Genomic DNA, 24,203 nt, shown 5'->3' with positions numbered 1-24,203 from the left:
AGATTCTACACTGCATGGAGTTAAGTAGCAGAAATGTGGTTTATTTACACGATTGTACATACAACTTTACATATAAAACAATTACAAACATCATACATCCCGTTTGTAACGCTTGTATCAAAGATAAACACCATCAGAAAACAGAACTTCAGCAACCCTTTACAGAATTGTACACAGACGGCTTCTCTCTAACTACCTGTGCAAACATGTATAGACTCTCCTTTCAGCCACAATCATTGTGGCAGTTGCAAGATAATATAGCAATACATATGACTAGCTATATATTAAAAAAAAAACATGGAATAACTACATAAAATGCATTTGTTTAGGTTGAAGACTTAGTGTATTTGGAAAATAAAGGAGCAGACAAATGCGGACAAAAAAGGATACATCTTTCCAGGTTTTTCATAAAACTGTATCATGTGACCCTTACGAAGTCCCAATTAACGCCAGTGTATGCCGATTCAACTCGGCAAAGACGCTTTTGTTAGCAGACTGCAGACTGTGAAGCGGCTTACAACAAAAAAGAAAGCAATCCCTGTCAATACCTTCGGTGACAGTGGCTTAATTAGAGAAGGCTTTTCCTCGAACTATAGGTTGGGACCGAATTCATAAGCTGTGACAGGGACAGTGTGAGGGTTCTCTGAGGCTAAGACAAGGTTTGCAGCAGTGAGGTAAAATGTGGATGGGAATGACATGCTATAAAGTATTATAAAAACCAAAGAGATAAAATGTACAAAAGGTAGACCTGAGGTAGATCTATCCACTAACACATTCTCTAAAGACACTAGCACGTGTCAAATGAAGGAAGGGTACAGCACCAAGCCATCACACTACCACTAGAGGTGCGAACTTTGAGAACAGAGCAGAGACACAAGTGCCACTGGTGTGTTGGTCACAGTGATACAGTCTTGTAACAGCAGGATGTGATGATGTGTAGGCCTAGTCTCCACACTCCTGCACCTCCGTGCGTATTCCTGGCATTCTACGATCTAATATAATTATATTTTTTCTTCTCAATTTGCAAAACTGCATTCATTCACACACAATCTGCATTGGCCCATTGCAGAATATTCCAATGAGAAGTGCAACAATATCTACCACTGCAAACATATCACTCATACTGAAGAAAGAAGAACTAACTCTGGTGGTGTGTAATTAAGTGGGCCTTTTAGCATGGCCAAATAAACAAACAAGCTTTTTTAATCAGTATTACACAGCCTGATTAGAAAATGTAGCCTCTTCTGACACTAGCCTAAAAGGTCAAGGTGCATTTCATGGCATATACAGTTAGAGTCTAAACTTCAATTAAACAACAAAGTAGCCCACTAAAGAAAAATGCATCCTGCACAAAGCCACAGTGGTTTTGTATTTTGATTGACATATTCATATGAACTCTTTCTTGATTCAAACCTGCTTCCGTTAAAGATTTCTCATCAAATTGTTGGTACAGAACATTCTACCACTACATTTCACTCCTGTACCCTACAGGTTTCTGGATACACTACACCCCAACAACGCTGTGTGATAATACTGATCAAATGACAAACTCTGGTAATATAATAATCATTAAAAAAAATATCCTTGCATTATATTTTGATTAAAAGAAAACCACACATGCTTTAAAAAAAGTCAGGATTTACTAATGATAAACAGCAAGAAAACATTTTGCTTTACTTTCACTACAAATAAATATATATTTTTTAAATGCAACCCTCTGTGACATTAAATTGATTATCATATGCAAGCATTAGTTTCATCAACAATGACCTTCCAGAAATAAGGAATATCATTCTAATTTAAATTCCGTTTCACACAAACTAGGCATTGATATGATGCGTTAGAATTTGTTCCAGTATTTCTAACGAAGGAAAAGAAAGAAATCAGTTTCAATGGATGTCAGCAACTTTGGAATGACTACATAGTAACTATAAAAAAAATAGAAGAACAATTTTTGCTTGTGCAAAGCAAGGCAAATAACCACTAGCAACAGCCAGGCACTGTGGGAAGTATGAATTAAAAATACAAGCACTGTAAACACAGTCCAGTTCTGACCTGAATAGTACTTACAGTAAGTATGAAAGAACTGAACTACATGGTGGCCCTGTGCAAGAGGATCCACCGATACAACCAAACTAAATTTTGAAGATTATGCATCTTAAGTGTATTAATGTACTATAACACACACTCGCACACATTATAGATGTACATATATTGTCATAAAAACAAACTTATTTCAATTAAATGAAATATATAACCAATTATAAGGGAGTAAAATAAACAAAAACAAAATCAGGCGGTAATTAATAATGTCTACCAAACTCTAGCAAATAATGTATGTATGCTATTATATACATCTAGAATTTGTCATTATAATTAAGATTAATACAAAATAAATGCGTGTTTGGTACACATTGCTATTTACAGCAGTTTGTAAATATGTAATTTTTGGAGTCCTGAGGGATTCTATATAGAGCTTACGTATTAAATATTTCCTGCCTTTGGTTTTATACTACATTACAATGCAGAAAGATCTTAAGTGAGCTTAAAGTAATTTTTCACATTTGTTTCCTTCCTCAATTAAAAATGGAATCGGTTAATCACATTAACTATTATAGCGCAAAATCATAAATAATGGGTTACCCAGATATCTCAATTCACTGCTAAGAGTGGGTGGAATTAAGCTGAAAACAACTCTTCTGTATATAGCAAAGCTCTGAAACCCACAGCAGGTTATGCTGAGCAATGAAAGTTAGAAATGAGGATGCTAACTTTCACACATAACAAACACCTGATACATGCGCTTCATTTTGAGTGTACTGGCAGAAAGGAGGGGAAAATAAATGAATCCTCTTCTTCATCTGGAGTGAAAGCCTTGGAGCGGACTGGCCCGGTTCCCCACGCCTCGCACCAAGGTGTGCAGAATTACAGGGGCAGTCAGTACCGCGTCGCGCCTCTGGGGTGTCATAGCATTTCCTCGTCGCAGCGGCCACCCGCCACCAGCAGCGAGTGCTTGTCGGGCTCACTCAGTGCCATGCTGTTGAGGGAGCGCTTGTCGGACCTCAGGGAGTTTATGGAGGCCCGGCTGTAGTTGACGATGCGGTCCAGGAGGCTGAGCTTGGGGGATTCGCGGCGGTTCTCGTCAATGCCGATGTGGATGCTGATGTCAGAGAGGCTGTTCTGGCGGGCCTGGCCCTGGAGACGCGCTTCCAGCTTCTCAGCAGTGGGTTTAGTGTAACTGAGAGGGAAGATGAAGAGCCTTTATTTTTAGCCCAGGAGAGAAATTCCTAAAATAACTAAAATGTAAATATACAAATACTTGGCACAGAAAAAATCAGAACAAAGGTTTTCAAGTTCTTCCAACATCGCAACCTTAACGAATGTCAAAAAGCCTTTATCCCTTTACATAGCAATTACATTAGACAACCTCAACCCCCACTTGCTGCAACACTCACCACTTGAGCAAGAGCGAGGACAGCACCACGGACACCGAGGAGGCCGCCATCGCCCCAGAGCCCATCCAGGGCTGCAGCACCAGGCCGATGGGCATGAACACACCTGAGGAGATGCCACATGGCATTACAGGAGCTCTCAAGTGCACAGGCCAGTAAGACAGGGTACAGAATCACAATTTAAAGGAATTGTAATGGTAGGTGATATTACTTATGCACTCTCTGAAACCCATCAAAGAAGATAAAGAATAAAAAAATAAATTAAAACTTCATATTAGGAAAATTCTGGTGAACATTTTACAGAGACAAGAGACCTCCCTTTTGAGATACACCCTGATAAATAAAATATTACCTTTATAGTTGTAACAATTACAACAAGGATTTCATGGGTCAAATTGAAATAAATATGTATATATTTGCATTAAATATGAATGGATATTCACAAATTACAGTAGTACATACCGGCAGCAATTGGAATTCCAACGATATTATAAATTAAGGCAAAAATAAAATTGATTCGAATCCGCTTCACAGTCTTTTTAGATAAATCGATGCTGCCAACCACGTCCAGAAGATCATTCTGTGAATGTACAAATGAGAGGTCAGGGCTGAGGACAAATGTGAAAAAATTGAAATGCTGAAGTACTGCACAGACATGAAATGGAAAATGTAAGATAGTGTTGATTAAACAAACTTACAGTACAATTTCATATCTAACAATTTAATACAGACAGAGCCGGGACAGAGGAGAAACTTCAATAGGGAACCGCAGTGTCACAATTCATCTTACCCTGATCAGTACAATATCAGCGGCTTCAATGGCCACATCTGTGCCAGTGCCTATGGCGATGCCCACGTCTGCCATGGCCAGGGCAGGGGAGTCGTTCACCCCGTCTCCCACCATGGCCACCCGCCTGCCCGTCTGCTGCAGCTGCTCCACCTTCGCCACCTTGTGAGAGGGCAGCACTTCCGCAAACACCTTCATGATGCCCACCTGAAATGAGCCCAGACCCCGTCACACACACGACTGCGAATTCACTATACCACAGTCATGTTCAGATGCTTCAGTGCCCCCAAAGTGAGTTTTATTTATATAGGTGTGCTTTCTATGTCAGGGCCTGAAGAGTTCAAGTATCGAGTTACGCTTCATTACGTCTACCATATTGTTAACTCGTGCTAAATACGAAACGAGGCTCCATACGTCACGGCCTGGCACTGGGGTCTTACCTGAGCCGCTATGGCCCTGGCAGTTTTACTGTTGTCCCCTGTCATCAAGACCACTTCCAGGCCCATATCCATCAGCGTACGGACCGCCAGGTGTGCTTCAGGCTTCACGGTGTCGGCGATGGCGATCATGGCACACAGCAGGCCTGCGTGGAGAAACGCACGTTGTTTCCAGAGGGTAATCAAGCTGTCATTTTAGTTTGTTTTTAGAAGAGAGCTCAGGCCTACCGTCGACTGCCACAAGGACGGCAGTGCGGCCTTTGCGCTCGTGCTCAACCATGGCGTCATCAACATCTCCCCTGATCTGCAGGCCGTTCCTCCTCATCCACTCCCGGTTCCCAATCAGGACAGCGCAGGAGGCGGTCTGCACCAGGGCTGCAGCGAAAGAGACGCGCAGATCAAGGCCTGCTCTCACTCGCCTGCCTTGGGCTTCGAGTTGTCGAAATTTTCTTTTTTATGGTCAACTTTCCATTACCATAACACAGGATATAAAATCCAAATAACTGACAAGTTGTGCTACAGATAAGCTACAAGACACGCAAAGCATCTGTGAAGTCCTAGAAACATTTAACTGTGAAGTTTAAATCAGTTCTTTGTGTCTGACCCTGGTAAAAAAAAATATATAATAACACTAAAAAAGTATTAGAGGTTTGAGGAGTCCAATGCTGTAAAATGCCTCTCTCCTTACACAAGGGCTCAGAGTCCATATTTAAAGGCTGCAGTTCAATACTGGGCTTGCCGTCGATCTGCACCAGAGCAGCGTTGCGATTCTTCTCCTCACTGTTGCTCGTCCTTCGGTTCAGGAGCATCTCCGTGTTGCTGACCTGGCATCGGATTCCACAACCGGGCACCGTCTGGAAATCAGTGCAGGTGCCCAAAGACTCGGTGCCCAGCTCCTTCACAGACCGAGGCAGAAAGATACCAATTAAAGCAAGACAATGACAGTAGACTTGGTAACAATAATAAACTGTTAGGACATTTTGGAAATATTAAAATTCATACCAAGGGCAAAAGCTTGACAGAAGGGAGCATTATAATGAAAAAGCTGTGTTTTAGAAATGTTCTTAGGCGTCTAATCAAAAAAGTTTGTACACTTATTCTTATATACACAATTTTCAACACTATAATTTAAGGCGATTAAAAGTAATTAAAGGCAATCTTTAAACAAGGCCTTCATTCTGGTTTGGATTGGCTTAAAATCTGAATGACATCTGGTTGTACACTACTGTGCTATTTCTTCCATTACTATTTTATTAGCCATGTTCACGTCGATATCGTCGCTCCGATATATCTGACCAGCCCAAATAAATATGCAGTTCATGTATACAATTATTGTGAAACCTTAATTTTGTGTTTAACATTGTACCCTGTGTAAGTAATCTCAACTCCCAAATAGTCAATATTTTCAACTCTAATTTAGAAACCCTTCAGAAGATGTGTCCACTGTGTCCAATAGCACGTTATGCTGGACCCCCATGCTTACGACCAGCTCACCTGTTTGCAGTACTTGGTGACCGCAGCCCCCAGGGGATGCTCGCTGTTATTCTCCGCCGTCCCCACGATGGCCAGCAGTCTGGAAAGAGGCATACGGTTCCCCTCCACCAGGATCTTCACCTGCATCACCTTCGGCGTGCCGTAAGTAATGGTGCCGGTTTTATCGAACACCACCGTTTTAATCTACAGAGAAGGCAGAGGGCGGTTCAGAGAGTCATATCGATGGACAGACAGCTTCAATGAGTTGAAAATCAAACACCCTTCAAAACTACACTGTTCATGACGTGTCCCTGTGTGTCGACATGGTCTTAAAGCATCTGAGAGTCCCTGCACATTACCTTGTGTGCCATCTCCAGAGGCTCCCCACCCTTGATGAGGATGCCGTTCTGTGCCCCGACCCCCGTGCCCACCATCACGGCAGTGGGCGTAGCCAGGCCAAGGGAGCACGGGCAGGCGATGCACAACACGGTGATCGAGGCCTGGAAAGCAAATCTGATCACAACCTCAGAGCGAGAGATGCTTTTGTTGTAGCCCTGTGGAAACAAGCAGGTTCAGGGTCACCGGAGCCGTCCTTCAGTCAATCCTATCATTGGACAGGCAATATGATTCTTAAACTGGTAGTTTTGACATGGCAGGAAACATCAGCATCACGTAAATTGTGCTACACACCGCACTGCCAGTACATTTAAGTTAATACTATTAAAAACAGCAATTGAGACTTAAACGATAAATTGCATTTTATTGTCCCCTAGTGACAGCTGTAAAAACCTTATTATCATATTATAATTTCAGTGAAGGCACCTTTGGGTGGAGAAAATCCAAGATCCTTTTTGATTGATCAAAACACTAACAATGCTAACGGGTTCAAAATTACTTGAATAATGTAGTTTTATAGTCAAGGTACACAAAGAACAGTTCTGTGCAGATGGAAACTGTCCAGGCTGGAATGGAAATGAGAGAGAATAAATGTTTCTCTAATAGAAGAGGGATAGAAACGCCACTTACTGGAAAGTATTTCTCTACCAGCTCAAAGTTTAGAAATCCAATCACAATCCAGGCAATCAGGGTGAGGACCGAGACTCCAACAATAAATGGAACGAAATATCCACTGATCTTGTCTGCGAATTGCTGAATAGGAGCCTGTGTAAGAAGAGACAGATCCACTGATCAGGAGGTGCGTTGTACGTGCGTTATCCTGGGGTTATTCATTCATGTGACTCCGAATGGTGCAACAGTTTACAAAGAACCACTTGTTTCTAAATCCTTTTAATACTACAGCAGAAATGAAGGTGGTAAAACCGAATACAGTGCTAAAACCGTCAACTATTTCTACAAATATTGATAAAGTACATAAGTCGAAAAAATGAAACAAACTAACGTGGCCTCAGGCTAAGCTGAAGAACACAAATATAAGGAACATATTTACTTCATACTTTATTGGGCCAAGCTGACAAGTACAAATACAATTTTAAGTCTCAAATGGCCTTATTAATGGTCCCTCTAATTCCCATTCTGCATTTCTATGCATTGACACTCTACGATGTGTGTATTCATACATTATAGTAAAATAAACATGATTCCACAGTTCTGTGTGGTCCCAATCCAGAGCAGCTGATAAAGTAAAAGGTGTGGCGGGTTGTGAAAGATACATATCAGTGCCAAGCTAATTTACTTTAGGGTGTAGGTCTGTAAACAGTAATTTGTGCTAGACATTTTCCCAACGATGAAATATAGGTCTGTCTGCATTCATGAAGAGTTCCTGAAACGCTGATCTCCGGGTATTTAGGAGGAAAGAATTTGTAATTGTTTCCTGTTTGACAGGGGGGCAACATGTGGAAAGGAGGTAACAGGAGGGGCTGCCAGAGTAAATGAAAGTGAAGGCAAATAAACCTTGGAGGTCTGAGCCTCTTCCACCAGCTTGACGATCTGGGACAGGGTGGTGTCGGCTCCGACGTGTGTGGCCGTGATGAGCAGGGAGCCATTCTGGTTGATGGACCCGGCGATCACAGAGCTGCCTGGCTTTTTGGTCACTGGCATTGCTTCCCCTGGACGGGGAAACAAGGTAACAACACATCAGCACTTAATTAAAGCCAACACATCAGCCCAATTAAAATCAGTTTTATTCAGAATTATCAGATTTTTTCCAGATTTTTCAGTTTTAAAAATGTTTCTTTTTTTTTTTTTTTAAACTCTTAATAAGCACAAGTGTTTGATAAAATCAACAGTAATGAAGCTAGAAATGGATGAAACACGACCAAAAAAGGGGTACAAACTGACACAGTATAATAGAAACAAACTAGACATATTATAGATGGGAAAATGTAGTCTTTTAGTAGTGTTTATTTTCAACACCGGCTGACCTATAACATTTCAAAACCGATTTAATATTTTTAATTAATATTTAAATCACAAACTGAAGAGGGTGAATGGAGAAATACAATAATGCAATATCCCGTGTGAAACTTGGCTGAATTGACATGTTTTTGAACTACAAGTTGTTCTTTGTCCAAGATGTCCTCTTATCACAAGGCTGAGACTCCTAGCTAACACTGACTAGCAGTGCTGACTGGGACAAAGCAAACTGTAAACAGAATAGTTCGTCTTGGTCTCATGACGATGAATTCTCGCTTGGGGGGGTGGACATTTACTGCCCGTACTCCGAGTGTTGCTGTTCAAGTATAAATTGTATCTCGAAATAATGATGATTGAAGTCTCTGCTGTAGAACTGAGGTGGTACGGTGGGAGCTTCCCTTGTGCACAGACTTAAAATACCCCACATCACGCACAAATGTAAATAAAATACTAACTATTTTGAATAATATTTCTCAGAGAAAAATGCAGTAAATAGACCCTACATTCTGCGTTAGTCAGTAAAGTCCCATTTGCTCAGAATGGTTTCCGTCCACAAATCTTATTTGCTCCACCTCTGGGAGAAGTCCCCATTATGGAACATAATTGTGAGCCTTTTTGTGTTTTCCCTCTGACAGCAATTCATGATATTCCTTTTCAAATTGGTTTCTGATCATTTAACAACTGTAATTAGCTCGATCCATGCATTACACATGCAAATTTGGCATTAAACGTTATGTTTAATGTATGGGCAGATGAAGTTAATTTCCTAACAGAACCTCAAGGATTTAAAATGTCCCGTCGTCGCTAAGCCCGCTGCTTGGAATTACTTTCCCCTGACATCGCACTGACTGGACATACTCCGCACAACCGCACGGACTTCTGCAAATACCCAGGAAACAGTCAACCAATATGTTGACGTATTAGAAGCCATTAAACAAACTTTTATTGGTTGTTTTCACTCAAGAGATAAGGGTAGCAAGTGTGAAGAAGCACAAGAGGCAGCACTTTTTAACAGTTTTTACAGGTTGTTTATGGCAGCTGCTAACACCATTATGTGCGTTTCTCAACAAGTCTCTTGTTATACAAACACTGTGCTATACAGGGTTTGTATAAACTGACATTGTTGTAGTGTGTCTGAGTGCCTAATTCCGCTTTCCCCCTGAATCCTGCAATTCTGTCCGTGTTCTCCGCAATGCAGATTTCATAGGGTCCTACACTACACTCCCCAGGAACCTCCTTTGAAAAACAGGAACACCTAAATAACCAGAAATCGCCACCACTTACTGAAGTCAAATACTTTAGCTATGATGACAATCACAGATTCCCCCATCCCTTGCCTGTATAACTTACATGCCTGCTTCAATTAAATTTACGTTATATACTGCGAAATGTGCAGACATACACAAAACATAACAATAACAAAAAAGCGTATTGTCGTTGTATTTTGACATTTGGAAGCATTAAATTAAAGTGTACATGGGGTTAATTTAGGCCCTTTAGTGAGGCTTCAGAATCACTACACTACCCTCCACCCCTAGTTAGAGCAGGTCCTTGCGCTGCTCACACATTTCCTCAAGATGGACTGATGCAGGTTTGGCATCCCACTGCTGACACCAGTGTAACATACTGGGGGGGGGTATGGCCACAGCGAGATTTGAACCCCATTCTCCCACTCCCCAGTGCACATCAATAAAAGGTCCAGGCCTCTCAATCGCTACACTATGAAAGTTTGAATTTGCTTCTCATTAAAAAAAGAATGAGGTATGCATATCAATCTTTTATGACATACATTTGCAAGCAGACACTACAACCAGCCATAATAATATAGTTGCTCAGAGATTCACATGCCATACACTACCTGTAATAAGAGACTCATCTGTCATGGAATGTCCTTCAATCACTCGTCCATCCACAGGGAATTTACCGCCTGGGACCACCTTCACAATGTCTCCACGCTGCACCAGTTCAACATCAATCTGCTCCTCACTGGGGACAAGCGACAGACAAGGCACACATAACCATCATCTCTTGAGCATTTGTGTTTAACTTAGATCCTGACACAAGGGAGACTTGTAACCAAGCAGAGACAGATGTACAGAAAGTGCAGAAAATAGATTAAAAGAATGTCTGTTTTAATGACCAGACTGGGAATAAAATATGATTGGAGTTCAAGATTTACAGATTCTGGAAAACGGCTGTAAAAATACTGTGTACTATGAGCCTGATAATTTGAAGATGGTAAATTATTGGAATGGTTGGAATTCAGGTTACTACATTTCCCAGTTCTTCCAATTAAAATACAATATGTGGGCTTTTTGAGAATGTTTAGCATGAGACAATAAGTTACAGTAACACTAAAAATACAAATACTTACCAATCTTACCCCTTAGTAAGTTCTTTACCAACTATCAGGCCCTGTATCTCATAAAAAGTATTTTATGCTCATCATGATATTTATTTTATTTGTAGTTATCTTTAGTAATTAATACATACAGATTTACTGGTGGCTTAACTGGGGGACAATGTTCAGAAATGTTCTGACAATGTTCAGACACACTATACCTGATTACAGACATGTCACTGCCAAGTGTGACAACAGTGGCTTCTGTAGCCTGCAAGGACATCAGCTTTGATAAGGCTTCTGAGGTTTTACTCTGAAACAAAGCAGACAAAAGAGTAAGTACATAATCCACAGTATACGATTTCCTCCTATTCTTCACAGTTTTTCAATGTTCTGTTTTTTCTCTCTAATTTTCCCACAGATTGTTCACACTACACAATGAGCAAACTTACACCCTGACCTGTTTTTTCACTGTAATTTGAACAACTATTTTTGAGACCTGATTTTAAAAAAAAAAGTTGAACTGGAATGCTGATATTTTGTTGTTTTGGAGAAGGAGAAAATGGTTGATCAAATGAAAGTAAGTATACAGATAATGCTAATTTAATATTCGATCGAAGAGCAATTATATAGATCTTGGGTTTTTCACCAAACAGCCAAAAAAGGATACCTTTGCTATTTGTTCCAACCATCTTCCCAATGAAATAAAGACAAAAAGCATTGGCGGAGTGTCAAAAAAGGTGATGGGGTTCACTTTGGCCTTCTCAGCCATGGCAACCAGGAGGATGACAAGGGAGTATGAGAAGGCGATGGAGGTTGCTAGGACAATGAGCACATCCATGTTGGCGGTCTTGTGCTTCAGTGCTTTATATGCCTGAATGTAGAAGTACTTGCCTCCGATAAACTGTAAATAAACGGAACAAAATGTTACTACATATACATCACCAATACCATCAGCCCTTATCAATCGACCGCTGGGAGAAGGCCTCCCCAAGAGGTTTGCACTTGCTTCTATAATGATAACACATGAGGCAAAATGAGGGGTTGTCATCTCTCTGCGACCTCCAACGGCCATCGTTTCAGAAATGCATTTTACCTGAAATGTTAAAAAGTGCAGATTTCTTTAGAAATGAATAACGGCTTAAGCACGGGATTTCCAAAACACGTATCCCCTGGGAGAGTTGAGAGACTTTACTTATCCAATACCACAAACAGACCTGCAGGCAGGTGCAGTTTACAAATAAAAAAATGCTATGAGAAGGTGAGACTTTTTATGCAATACTAGAACGTGAAGTTGAAATACACTTTCCAGGACATTTGCACTATAGAGCGAACCCGTAACGAGACCTAATTTCGGGCTGCCGCCATCTTCATAGACAAGTCCTGCCCTGACTGCATTAAGTTATTGTATTGTCAGAAAGAAAAAGAGAGTCTAAATCTGTGACTAATGCTAAGAAAAAAAGTACAATAATCATAAGTGACGAACTACCATGAAATTAAAGATTGCTTAAAGAATACCAGTTATGAAAACTAAAATCCCTATCATATGTAGTTACTGTTGTTTTCATTTTTATTATGTAAATAAATGTTGACTCATTTTAGCTCGTCTGCAACTTGCCTTGAATTTGGATGACTATAACTTGTAGCAAAGTTTTGCAGGCTAGTTTGGATCTACACATCAATATGATCAGAGTCATGTTCAATATGATAAAGTTTTCATTATGGTTTACAAATGTGTGTGTTCAATATTTTGGCTATACATGTTGTATTTATTCATATGATTGGAATTTGGATCATTTCATGCGGTATTTGGCAAGTTCATCGGGATCATGGTGGTACGATGCATAAACTATCAATGGTTAGAGAGCAGTGCAGATCCTGATCAGAATGCATAAATGTGCAGCTGATGTGGATTTACACTGAATGCTTCACAAAAGGTAAGCAATACTGATAATAATCAATACAAATATTATTATTATTTATACCTTAGCAGACGCACTTATCCAGGGCGACTATTGACTCGAGATTGGACCCTGACAGAAAAACATAATTCACTGTTTAAACTTAGTGATGGATTGCATAATAAATATTAATGAAAGACATAATATATATATTTTTTTATTCGAAACTGGGGGGTGCCGGCCACGGCGAGAATTCACATGTTACTATGGATGGGAAGATCATCACAATCATAAAACCAAATGTGTTTGTCATGTTATTTTTTAACCAAACACAGACATAAAAAGAGCAACTCTGAGCCTAAGATGTATTACTCTAGAATGTAACTGCTGTTTACAGGCGTTGATGAATTAAGCGAGTCCTGTACATCATTAAAAAAAAAAATGGAATTCCCACAGTGATAAACTGTCCTGTGAGTATTTGCATCAAAAATAAAAAATACAATAATACTCATAAAAGGAGCACTAAAAACACGTCCAGTAAAAAAAAATTAAAGCATCAAAAAACAAAACCTCAGGGTAACATACAAGGAGTAGAGACCTTTAAGCTCTTTAAACTATCAGTTCCAGTATACTGATTTGCTTACCTGTACGGGTATACAGAAAAGGAAGGATATTAAATTCATGAGGGAGAGACCGGGTAGAACCTGCTTCTCCAGTAACATGGAGGAGTGAACATGCTCCATTTCTGTCGTGCTGGCATTGTGGTGATTGTCACTTTGGATCTGATGGTCAACTACTATCATGTAGATCATCATTCCCATGACGGGAACACAAAATATTAGACTGATAAAGAAGGACTTCCTCCATCTAGAGGATAAACAAAGATCAGGGTCAGAGATCAAAAGGAGGAGCCAAAGAGACACAGGCCATCCAGTTGAATTCATAATCTATCCAATCACGAAATCAATAATAAGGAATTGAAGTGAATATGTTGTTAAGTTCTCCCTCTGGATCCTGCCACCCACTCTTGCAATGCCATCAATTTGCAGTTTTCACATCCAATCTCACACTTGCAGGTGTAATTATGGCGCTAGGTGTTCTTGCTGGCTGAATGCTGTACATTTAAAGCTGCCAAATATTCCTCTACTGTGACCATCACCAAATTAAAAGAAGTCATGTTCAAAAATAAAGAATACAAGTTAGTGTTTTGAATCGGTTGACTTACTGTCTTATTTCTCGACTGTGGTCTAGGTGACTTGCTGATTGGTCCTTCTTCACTAAAGAAGCCTCAAATCCCATGTTCTAAGCATTGAAAACAGAAAACTCACTTTAAAAAACAACTATTGAGCAAACCTTGTTCATTTTGTATTGTATGCTTGAGTCAAAAATATAAATGTAGACATTACCATCCAAGTGGACTGAAATCATTAAAAAAAAGCATTAAATTTACATTTGATAAATTAAAATAACAGTTTTACATGACAATACTGAACTTAAGTTTTTATCCCAAACAGGCATTTACTTATAAACAGGTCTGTGAGAAATATATGACAAATACAAAGATGACAAAAGCAGCCCTCACCTCAATCAATTTGATGACATCACGTGGTCCGGTCACTTCCGGGTCATATTTGATGTGGGCTTTGTTGGTGGCAAGTGAAACGGACGCGTAATCTATTCCCTTAGTTTTCATTAAAGTCGACTCAATTTTGTGGACGCAGGAAGCACAGGTCATTCCTCTAACCTGGTAAAATAATTTAAATTAATACAATATGGAAAGCAGTACATTAGTTTACTACAGTTTCATCCTTAAAAACAGAGCAAAACTCTTACAATAAGCTCGAGGCTGCCGTCCGACCCGTCATAGTTCTCGATAACGGATGCCTTGAAGCCCAGCTCTTTGATCAGCTCTGCGATGCTGGAGGGATCGGTGACTGCTGGGTCATACCGCACTTCTGCTTTGCCTGCCATCAAGGCTACCAGCACTGAACAGATTCCTGAATACATATAATCAGGACAATCAGAAACCCATTCAGATTTTGATTACACATTTTGTTGTAATAGTAATGTTTTAAACACTACAAATGTGAAACTTAACACTTGTTATTAACTCAATCTGTCCGATAATTATCAATTATCAATATTATATCCTGCACCTTGGCCTTTCCCAAGATATATCTTGTGATGTCATACTCCGTTTTGAACGAGATTGGCTACAATCAATCTTGTGCTGCCGCTCCACAATACAACAAACAAATGTGTGTTGACTACTCTTTTTCTGTATTTTCTTCTAGGGCAGTGTACCATCCTTGGCGAACACTGATAACTATGACCTGCCTTTTGTCACGGATTTGTCTGGAGCTGAGGAACGATGGTGCTTGATCTTACCATCCTCATTTTTGAGATTCCTCTCAATGTTGGCCACGCAGGAAGCACAGGTCATGCCACTGATCTGAATGAAGCATTTCATGGGGCTTGGTATCCCCACTTTCGCATCCTGTGTTGGCACCAAGTCCTTGTCTCCTTCCCTGATTGGCCCTGGAGGAGCTTCTCTGATGGGATCCAAGAGCTCCACCAGTGAATTGGTTTCTACAATTCACAGGGAGAATAAGGTATGCATTTTCACAGCAGTAAAGGTGCAGGGTAAATTAACACCATAGCCACAATGGCTAGCACAAAGACAAAAGAATCACAACAGTAGAGGAGTAAGGAAGTGTACATTTGGGGAGATTTTGGAATGGTTTTAAAGCTTTCAGTGAATAATAAACTTCTTTACTTGATGTTCTAATCAAATCCTTACCTGGGAGAAAGGCATCAAATCCCATGTCCTCTACGGCTCTCTGTAACTCCTCTGGGCTGGTCAGCAATGGGTCATACTCAAATGTCCCACTGTGTTTGGCTAAGGATACCACGGCCGACTTCACTCCCTCTCTCTGAGACAGCACCCCTTCAATGGACTGCACGCAAGAGCCACAGGTCATGCCCTCGATCCCGATAATGGTCACTGATACAAGCGGCTGGTCGGCATGGGTCACCGGGGTTAGCACGGACACGCACGCAGAAGGACTGTTAGTCCCAATCCGCACCTTAAAGTTTCCAGGGGGGAGAGCCTCTATGGCACTCTTGAGTTGATTCACAGTAGTGAGTTTGGGGTTATAGTGAATAGAAGCGCTCTCCTCCTGCAGGGAGACCTCGACGGCCTGCACCCCCCTCAGCTTGGCTACATTGCCCTGGATGTTGACGACACAGGAGTTGCAGTGCATCCCTGTCACATGTAACACCGCCGTCACCGTCTCCTCCTCATCTTCTTGTGAGCTCGTCCCGGCTGCAGGAGTGTGGTTTGGGGCTAGAGTGTTAATGAGGCGTTCCACCTCACTGGTGGACAGTTTGAGGGAACGGGGTTTGCTTTTGACAAAGGCTTTGAAGCCGGCCCAGGCTATTTGGTTCACAATGTCATCCGCCGAGATGAGGTGGGGCTGATACAGTACAACTGCTTCCTGGGAATCCAAGGAAACTTTATATAAAAAGAAAAAAAAAGAAGTAGTAATATTGCCACTGGCCCCATTGTAAGAAACCCTAGTAAAACATCAAATATTCTTTTATGATTGCTCGTAGCATGCCCTTTTTATAATTTTTTAAGCTAAACTTTAATCTAAATACGAGCACGATGTGTCGAATGGCCTCCTCTCATTTGTAAACTTTCTTATTGCAGAAGTACAGTATAATTATCAGGCTAATGTTTCCAAAGCTGATTTATGATCAAGCTTATCTGTATTTAAACACATAAACAAAATGATTTAACTTTACTGTGATTCCACTGCAAACACCAATAAGGGAAGGCAGTTGTAGGTTCTAGGTTATATATGAATTACCTTTAATCTTCTGGATCCCATTGAGTTTCCCTATCTTCCCTTCAATAGTGGTGGTGCACGACAGACAGACCATTCCCTCGATCCTTATCTTCACCATGACCGCGCTGGCCTGGTTTCTCACGGGATTTTCCAGGGAGGCAGGCTTCCTTTCCAAAGCCAGGCTCTGCACTGCCTCGGCTATTTGACTGGCGCTTATAATGGAGGGTATGAATGTCACGGAGAAACCATTCTGCTCAGGAGCCGCCCGAGCCTCTACAATGCCCTTTAACTGGGATAGTGTGCTCTGGGCCTGCTCTTGGGATTCGGCAGGCACATGGGGAATTGAGAAAAACTCAGTTTCCGTTGTAACTGGAAATGCTGTGGCCAACTCCGGGAGACTGGCTTCAAACCCCATGTCATCTATGGCCTCTCTCAGGGACTCTGGGCTCTGCAAACTGGAGTGAAACACAAGGTTGGCCTCCTTCAGCTCAAGAGAGACCTGTAAATCAAGAGCAGGGCAAGATGTACTTTAAACACAGCATTTTAAATGGCTTTTGTTTTCCCATTTGTTTATTTTATGCTACACATGCAATACACCGACATAGATTTGCATAAAAAAAAAAAAAAAAAAAAAAAAAAACAGAAGTTATTTTTTGGTCTTCCCTGTGAAAATTTCAAATTTATGTGCAAAACAAAGCACTCAAATTATCTTCAGATATAATTCTATGACAGAACTGAAAATTAAAGTATACAATTTGACTGAACATGTAATAGATACAAAAAAATTGCTTTACAATGTGTTAGTCATTTGAACTCCAAAGATTAATGTCAAAAATTATATCCTTTGAAATCCCATAAATCCTTTCAAAGCCACACTGAATCTAAAGTTATTATTTTTTTTAAGTATTGTAGATCATTACGGAATGAACAGGTGATTATTAGAAACAGGTGAATTAGAAAGCAAAGCAAGTACAAAGCTTCATATAATTATCTTCTCAGCATATTTTACATCCTGTGAAGCAATGGCTCTTTTCTGTAGGTTAGTGATCAGTCATTAATGCCTTGATATATTTTTACTGTATTAAGTGTTGAAATCTCAAGAATGTCAGGAGTTGGCAGTATGTTTTGACCGAGATTGAAATCCCCTTCTCTGAGGCATGAATAGGTCTTGTGATTCAGCAGCACATTCAGTCACCTGATCACTGCACTGATAATTATGCCAAAGTGTGAAACAAGCAAACTGAACTGTTGAAATACAAGACAATGCGTTAATGAGTTACAAACCTGCCTCTGAACTAGACCACAAACTATGCAACATTGCAAAAAAAAAGGTTGGTTTTGACATAGTTCATATCGGATAATTGCAGAAAGTGTGTATGATTAAACTTTTGTTTCCTCTTTTTGAGGGTGTTATTACAAAACATTACAACAATATAATTTGCCTTGCACATGCAGAATATAAATTAAATCAGCATCAGTTTAACAGGCAGGGTATGTGAATTCAATATAACTAAATCATTATTTTGTTATAGATATATTAAAAGAATACAGAAAGTACAGCACTTTAGAAAACACTGATTAACAGAATGTTTACAACAGCATGAAAAACAATGTTACTCTAACAAGTCAAATTCCATTATGTCACAATCTTTTGATTTAACATCTTCAAACAATGCACACACACAATCCCCCAAATATAGTAATTTATTTTCAAACCAAAAAAAGTTATTTTTCCAGATAGCCTTTGCTGTAAAGCTGAATGAGAAAAAGGACCCTGGTCCCTGAGGTTTCTCCATGAAATACGATCAAATTTTAGACCATTAAGAAGCATTCACCTCTTTGGTTTCAATTCTGCAAAGGGCAGTCTTCTGACAAACATAGACTATTGCATTACCTCCTCATTTAACTCTTCCTCTAGGCAGAAAATATAGGTCAGAAAGTTAGGGGTTTATTCTAAAACTGCCTGGGAGCTCTGCAGCCAGTTTCTCTGACATGGTTTTGTGTATACCACAAGGGAAAAAAACTGTGGCAAATTAGGTTAGGAGCCTTAATAGAGGGACTCTGTCAGACAATATTTATGTGTCCATTAAAGCTAATGTTATACAAAGGACAACCAGGAGCAATGTCAAAGCCCATCACTAGCAATCTTCATATGTCAAGAACTATACTTAATGTTAACTGAAAAACCAATGTTTGTCACAACAGTATTTAGAGTGCCAACACACGCAAATGTAAAACTGCACAGCATAGTGCCCCTATCATTGACAGCACAGATCCAGGACATAGATATTCATCTGACATGGTTTTTCCTCAATGCTAGGTGTGTGCTTCAAAACCTGACCCAGTCATACAGTGCACTTCAAAACTTGACATCAACATTGACAGGGATTTGTGATGAGACTCAGAACAGTGGTTATCACAGCATGAGAGTTTATCATCACATTTATTTCACATATAGGGCAAACCAATCGACAAACCACAACAAGGAAGCAAAGAACACACAGAGAAGTCAAGGGGGAAGAGTTGTAGATGTTTTCATCATTTTTATAATTGTTCTTTAGTCTGAAAGCCTTTGACATTTCAACCTCACTAATGCCAAGGATATAAAACACTTACCATAATGCTATAGACCCCTGGTAGGGCGCCAATCCGCTGCTCGATGCTCTGCACACAGGAGTTGCAGGTCATCCCCTCCACACGGACTGTGATGGAGCTCACAGCACCCTTTAGAGCCATCTTCACTGTGCTGCTTATGAGAGACGAAAATAACATGCTTAACACTACATAAGGAAAGAAACAAGGAAGTCTGTCTCAAACACGTACGGTTTTTATACTCATTAGATTACTTCCCCCCTATAATAATAATGCAATATTAATGACTGAAAAAGACAAAGCTAAATCTCCAGCACTACCTAATATTAACCACTGGACAGTGAGAAAAAATAAAAACATTTATGGAGTTACAAGAATTCTTTAGACCTCATAATTCCTTTCACCTGTATTCCGTTTCTATTAAAAAAAAAAAACCTATTCAATATATATCAAGATGAAATTAAACAATCAAAACAACTAATTTAAACATAACTAGGCATACCTGATTTAACTGCATTATGCTATCAACTACACACACTGTAAAGGTTTTCAGAGCGAGAATAATCTTCCTTACACTCTCAAAAGTGTCGTAGTGAAATTCACTCAAACAGGGTCTTGGATTTCATAATGTTATCTACATTTCAGCCCTAGCACTGTTATCCCGGACAGTCTGAATGGTTCCTAATGTCAATTTGCCCTCTTTTATGAGTTAGGCTATTAGAAAACTGGTTTATGTTTAGACTGCCAGGATAATTCTTATCAATATTCAAGCTATGGTGTATTCACTTCAAAGAAAACAAGCTGATAAAATGTGACAATGGTATTCGGAAAGCTCAAATAAAGTCCAGAAATACTTGAGGCAATCAAATTTTATTTAGACCACAAAGAAAAATGTTATTTCCCATTCAAATCTTAGATTGACAATAATGTTGTAAACTACAGTAGCGTACGGCCGCAGCACACTGATTGGTGGGGAAGACGAACATGACTAGCAGTTAGCGGACAAGGCGATTGCAGTTCTTTCAGGATGTAGGCTATAACTTTGACATATCGAATGATTTTCTGAATTATTTCCAAAACATTTTCACTATGGCTTAATTAACAATCAGGCAAAGGCCAGGCAGAGGACAAGGACATACAGCTGTCATTCAGTTGTAATAGGCTAATCTGCTCATCTTAATCTTGATGTCCACTGTACACCCTGCAGTGTACGTAATTCAATTTATTTTAATAAATTAAAAACACATTGGTTAGAGGAAGCTGTGTGGCTGCGTTTATGTTTCCCAGAAAACAAAGGAGCACTGTGCAGATTAATTGGATTTCATAAAGCCTTTGACACATAAACACAGGACTGAATGTGTGCAATATGTTTGTCCAAATGTGGATATGAAAATTGTCCACTACAGAGATAATTTTAGGAAATTGTCAGTAGCTACAAGTAGGCCTAAACCATAACTTGGTGAGCTCATCTGTGGGTATATTAAAGTTGAAGTGCATTCAATTACAATCTTGCATAAACTAGTCAAGGGTTAATGTATTCAAAATGTATGAAACCCTACCAACTCAAAAACACTCACAGCTCAGAGCTCACAGCCTACTAGTGCTGCAGTAAGATCTGCGTGCAAAGTTCTTTAAAAGTTATTTCAAAATGTTATTAGACATTTCATGCCAATGATATGAGGAAATGTGAAAAGAGCACATTATGAACATTGGTTACTACTTGGTTATAGACAGCCCATAAAAAAAGTAAATCGAGATTTAGAAGAACAAGAGGTCGAAAGATGTGAATAAATAAGATTACCAGCAAGATTTGTAAAGAAGTCACAATTAAATAACCAAGCATCGTAAACATGAGAGCAGGCGATTCATTCAAATGAAAGTGATCTTCCTTCCTTCAAAAAAACTAAAATAGTGTGCAGTACTTTACATATCTATAAAAGCCCCCTAAATCAACAATGTCCAGCAAAAAAAATAAAACATCTGAAACAGGATTGAGTAGAATAAAAGAATAAAATGCAGTGAATTCTTGGTCTAAAGTTGTTATTCTTGAAGTATTGCATTCGTGTTCAGTTCTGCTTTAATAAAATAATTTCTAATGACGAACTGCTTATTCTTCCAACAAAACATGTTCTACGCAAATTAGAAAAACTAAACTCAAACTGACAAAGTGAGGTTGAACCTAGTTGAGATGCTTATTTTGACAATATGCAGGAGACATCTATGACAACCTCTCCTATTTGTGACTGAACACAGATCATTATCTTGGGTATACATCTAAATTGAACCAAGTCTCAACTTTCAGTATAACAGACAATGTGCCAACACAAATCTGCCTGTGAGACCTACAGTACAATTCCATGAGGAAAATCTATGTAACAGGACAACACTGTTGACAATTTAGAGTATTTATCTAGGACTCAAGCCAACCGAGAAGTTTTGGCTACTGGATTTCCTCATCTTGGGATACTGAACTTCAATGTTGTACAAAATCAAACGTCAGAGCAGCAGATGACTACATAGTGTTCTGTAACATGTGGGTGGAAACTATAATGTGAAATTCCTATCAGTAGCAAGATTAAAATGTCCAAATCAGCAGGTAGAGAATTGACATTAAAGGTGTGCTTGGCAGCTCCCACATATTCATAGAAGTGATTGGTTTGATTGTGTATACAGTGCAGAGGGGGGAAGACAAACACAGGGTAGGAAAATACCGATTTGGCATGACACAAATATGGATGGAGCTGTTAGATACATCCTACTAATATTACACAACGATTAAAGGCATAGTCTAGTAAAGATGGACTCTGAACTGGTTATTAGCAAAGCAAAGCGTTTGTTTTCAATGCATGTCACCATAGTGTCTATTGTGCGGCCAACGCTTTATCTTAAACTCAACCCCATTCCCTGCTGGGGCGTTTAAATGCAGGTCTAAATCTTAAAGTGTACGTTTTTAGATTAAGCATTGTCATTTTGGAATTGAAATCAGAATACAAATGCACAATCATAAAATAAAATATCAATTATAGCCGTGAATATACTATAATTGTACCTGCATGTCAGGCAGGCTCTATGACATGCACAACACATGGGAGCAGACGTGAAATAATGCATTTCAACATTGGCAACTACTAAAATCATATATTATATTATAATCTGTTAAAACATGCATTTTGGCATAGTTTAAAATCTATCGGCTAGTTAGAATGAGCGACGATTGGCTAAATTCAACGAAGCAGGAGGGGAGAATACAATATACTATCATTTTACCATTTAAACTCTTAGAAAAGCATCAACAACACTGACTATTGATTACAACCAATTCATATACAACAGCTACAGTAGATCAGGTTATAAAGTTTAACCCACTGGCGCAGATAACAGACAGAGGACGGGAACGTGTTTACGAGCCGGCCGTCAGTAAAGTACAGAACAAGCGCTCAAGAGCAGCCGGCTGTTTCTCACACAACTTACCGAGCTGTCAGTTTTGAATCCCTTCTGCTTTCCTCCAAATGTTCCGTCTACGAAAAGTTGTGATGTTTCTATAGTTAACTGAAGCCCATTTTGACAGTTTGCAATCGCTGTCGTTGCTTTCCAGCCGGTAATCAGTGAAACATGCGAGAGGAGGTGGCGAGCAGGACCGTGTCGGAAGACGCGCTGCTGTGTCGCGGTCTCCTGCCTGCCAGGCGGCGCGGCGCTCTCCTCCAGGGCTTATCCCGCAGCACCGAGCTGCCCATTGCCTGACAGCCCCCTTTCAGACCTGGCTGATGTGAACTAGAGGGAGGCTTTTGCATCCAGGCTACTTTGGCTCTAATTTAGTTGTGAGCAAGTGTCAGTAAAGCCATCCTCTATTACGAACCGAGCCGTGCGCCTGCTTTTCCAAACGCACTGAAGACTTGCACTGCTCCGACGTCATATCCGGTATGTGACAGGAAACGGCGCGGAGGGGCGTGTCCCTGCACGGGATTGACAGCTCCGCTTCGCAGCAGTGCTCTGTGTTCAATTCATTTAAAGTTTTATAACAAACAAACAAAAAGTTAAATTGCACATTTTGTAACTATCTGGGACTCGTTCACCTGGAGCGCGCATAAAAGCATTTAACAGAAACCCTGAGGGCAGTGCATGGATTATGGAAATAAAAATAAATAAAACCGATTTTGTTACCTAAATGCAGTTTGATACAACACAAACAGCCCGCATACATACACTCACCTAAAGGATTATTAGGAACACCATACTAATACTGTGTTTGACCCCCTTTCGCCTTCAGAACTGCCTTAATTCTACGTGGCATTGATTCAACAAGGTGCTGAAAGCATTCTTTAGAAATGTTGGCCCATATTGATAGGATAGCATCTTGCAGTTGATGGAGATTTGTGGGATGCACATCCAGGGCACGAAGCTCCCGTTCCACCACATCCCAAAGATGCTCTATTGGGTGGAGATCTGGTGACTGTGGGGGCCAGTTTAGTACAGTGAACTCATTGTCATGTTCAAGAAACCAATTTGAAATGATTCGACCTTTGTGACATGGTGCATTATCCTGCTGGAAGTAGCCATCAGAGGATGGGTACATGGTGGTCATAAAGGGATGGACATGGTCAGAAACAATGCTCAGGTAGGCCGTGGCATTTAAACGATGCCCAATTGGCACTAAGGGGCCTAAAGTGTGCCAAGAAAACATCCCCCACACCATTACACCACCACCACCAGCCTGCACAGTGGTAACAAGGCATGATGGATCCATGTTTTCATTCCGTTTACACCAAATTCTGACTCTACCATCTGAATGTCTCAACAGAAATCGAGACTCATCAGACCAGGCAACATTTTTCCAGTCTTCAACTATCCAATTTTGGTGAGCTTGTGCAAATTGTAGCCTCTTTTTCCCATTTGTAGTGGAGATGAGTGGTACCCGGTGGGGTCTTCTGCTGTTGTAGCCCATCCGCCTCAAGGTTGTACGTGTTGTGGCTTCACAAATGCTTTGCTGCATACCTCG

At 40.2% G+C, this 24,203-nt stretch overlaps 1 protein-coding gene across 2 annotated transcripts; it reads right to left on the bottom strand.

Annotated features, from left to right (window-relative positions):
• Window positions 1–20: 20 nt before the first annotated feature.
• LOC136759769 (copper-transporting ATPase 1) lies at window positions 21–23,109 on the bottom strand. 2 transcript variants are annotated; one of them, XM_066714792.1, is made up of 23 exons: window positions 22,679–23,109; window positions 19,232–19,364; window positions 16,637–17,114; window positions 15,565–16,278; window positions 15,153–15,353; window positions 14,598–14,761; window positions 14,347–14,508; window positions 13,990–14,066; window positions 13,409–13,631; window positions 11,534–11,767; window positions 11,085–11,176; window positions 10,381–10,508; window positions 8,061–8,215; window positions 7,176–7,310; window positions 6,509–6,703; window positions 6,171–6,353; window positions 5,365–5,572; window positions 4,905–5,051; window positions 4,680–4,822; window positions 4,243–4,446; window positions 3,915–4,032; window positions 3,456–3,558; window positions 21–3,238 (listed from the first exon to the last, which is right to left on the bottom strand). In XM_066714792.1, the coding sequence occupies exons 2-23, from the start codon at window positions 19,349–19,351 to the stop codon at window positions 2,965–2,967; spliced, it is 4,458 nt and encodes a 1,485-aa protein (XP_066570889.1). In that variant the 5' UTR covers window positions 19,352–19,364; window positions 22,679–23,109; the 3' UTR covers window positions 21–2,964. The 2 variants fall into 2 exon arrangements, with proteins under 2 accessions (XP_066570889.1, XP_066570888.1); XM_066714791.1 differs by having other exon boundaries at window positions 19,232–19,361.
• Window positions 23,110–24,203: the final 1,094 nt, after the last annotated feature.

This window comes from Amia ocellicauda, chromosome 10 (assembly GCF_036373705.1).
Source record: "Amia ocellicauda isolate fAmiCal2 chromosome 10, fAmiCal2.hap1, whole genome shotgun sequence".
Taxonomy (NCBI): domain Eukaryota; kingdom Metazoa; phylum Chordata; class Actinopteri; order Amiiformes; family Amiidae; genus Amia; species Amia ocellicauda.
The sequence above is the reverse complement of the archived record's forward strand: the minus strand, read 5'-3'. Positions and strand labels throughout refer to the sequence as shown.

What these genes read in the sequence shown, in the direction of transcription:
- LOC136759769 (XM_066714792.1), bottom strand. Translation starts at nt 19,351, where the DNA reads ATGGCTCTAAAGGGTGCTGTGAGCTCCATCACAGTCCGTGTGGAGGGG. An exon ending in TGGTAGAGAAATACTTTCCA is followed by an intron (nt 6,704 to 7,175) that starts GTAAGTGGCGTT and finishes TTGTTTCCACAG; the next exon opens with GGCTACAACAAAAGCATCTC. An exon ending in TCACCAAGTACTGCAAACAG is followed by an intron (nt 5,573 to 6,170) that starts GTGAGCTGGTCG and finishes CGGTCTGTGAAG; the next exon opens with GAGCTGGGCACCGAGTCTTT.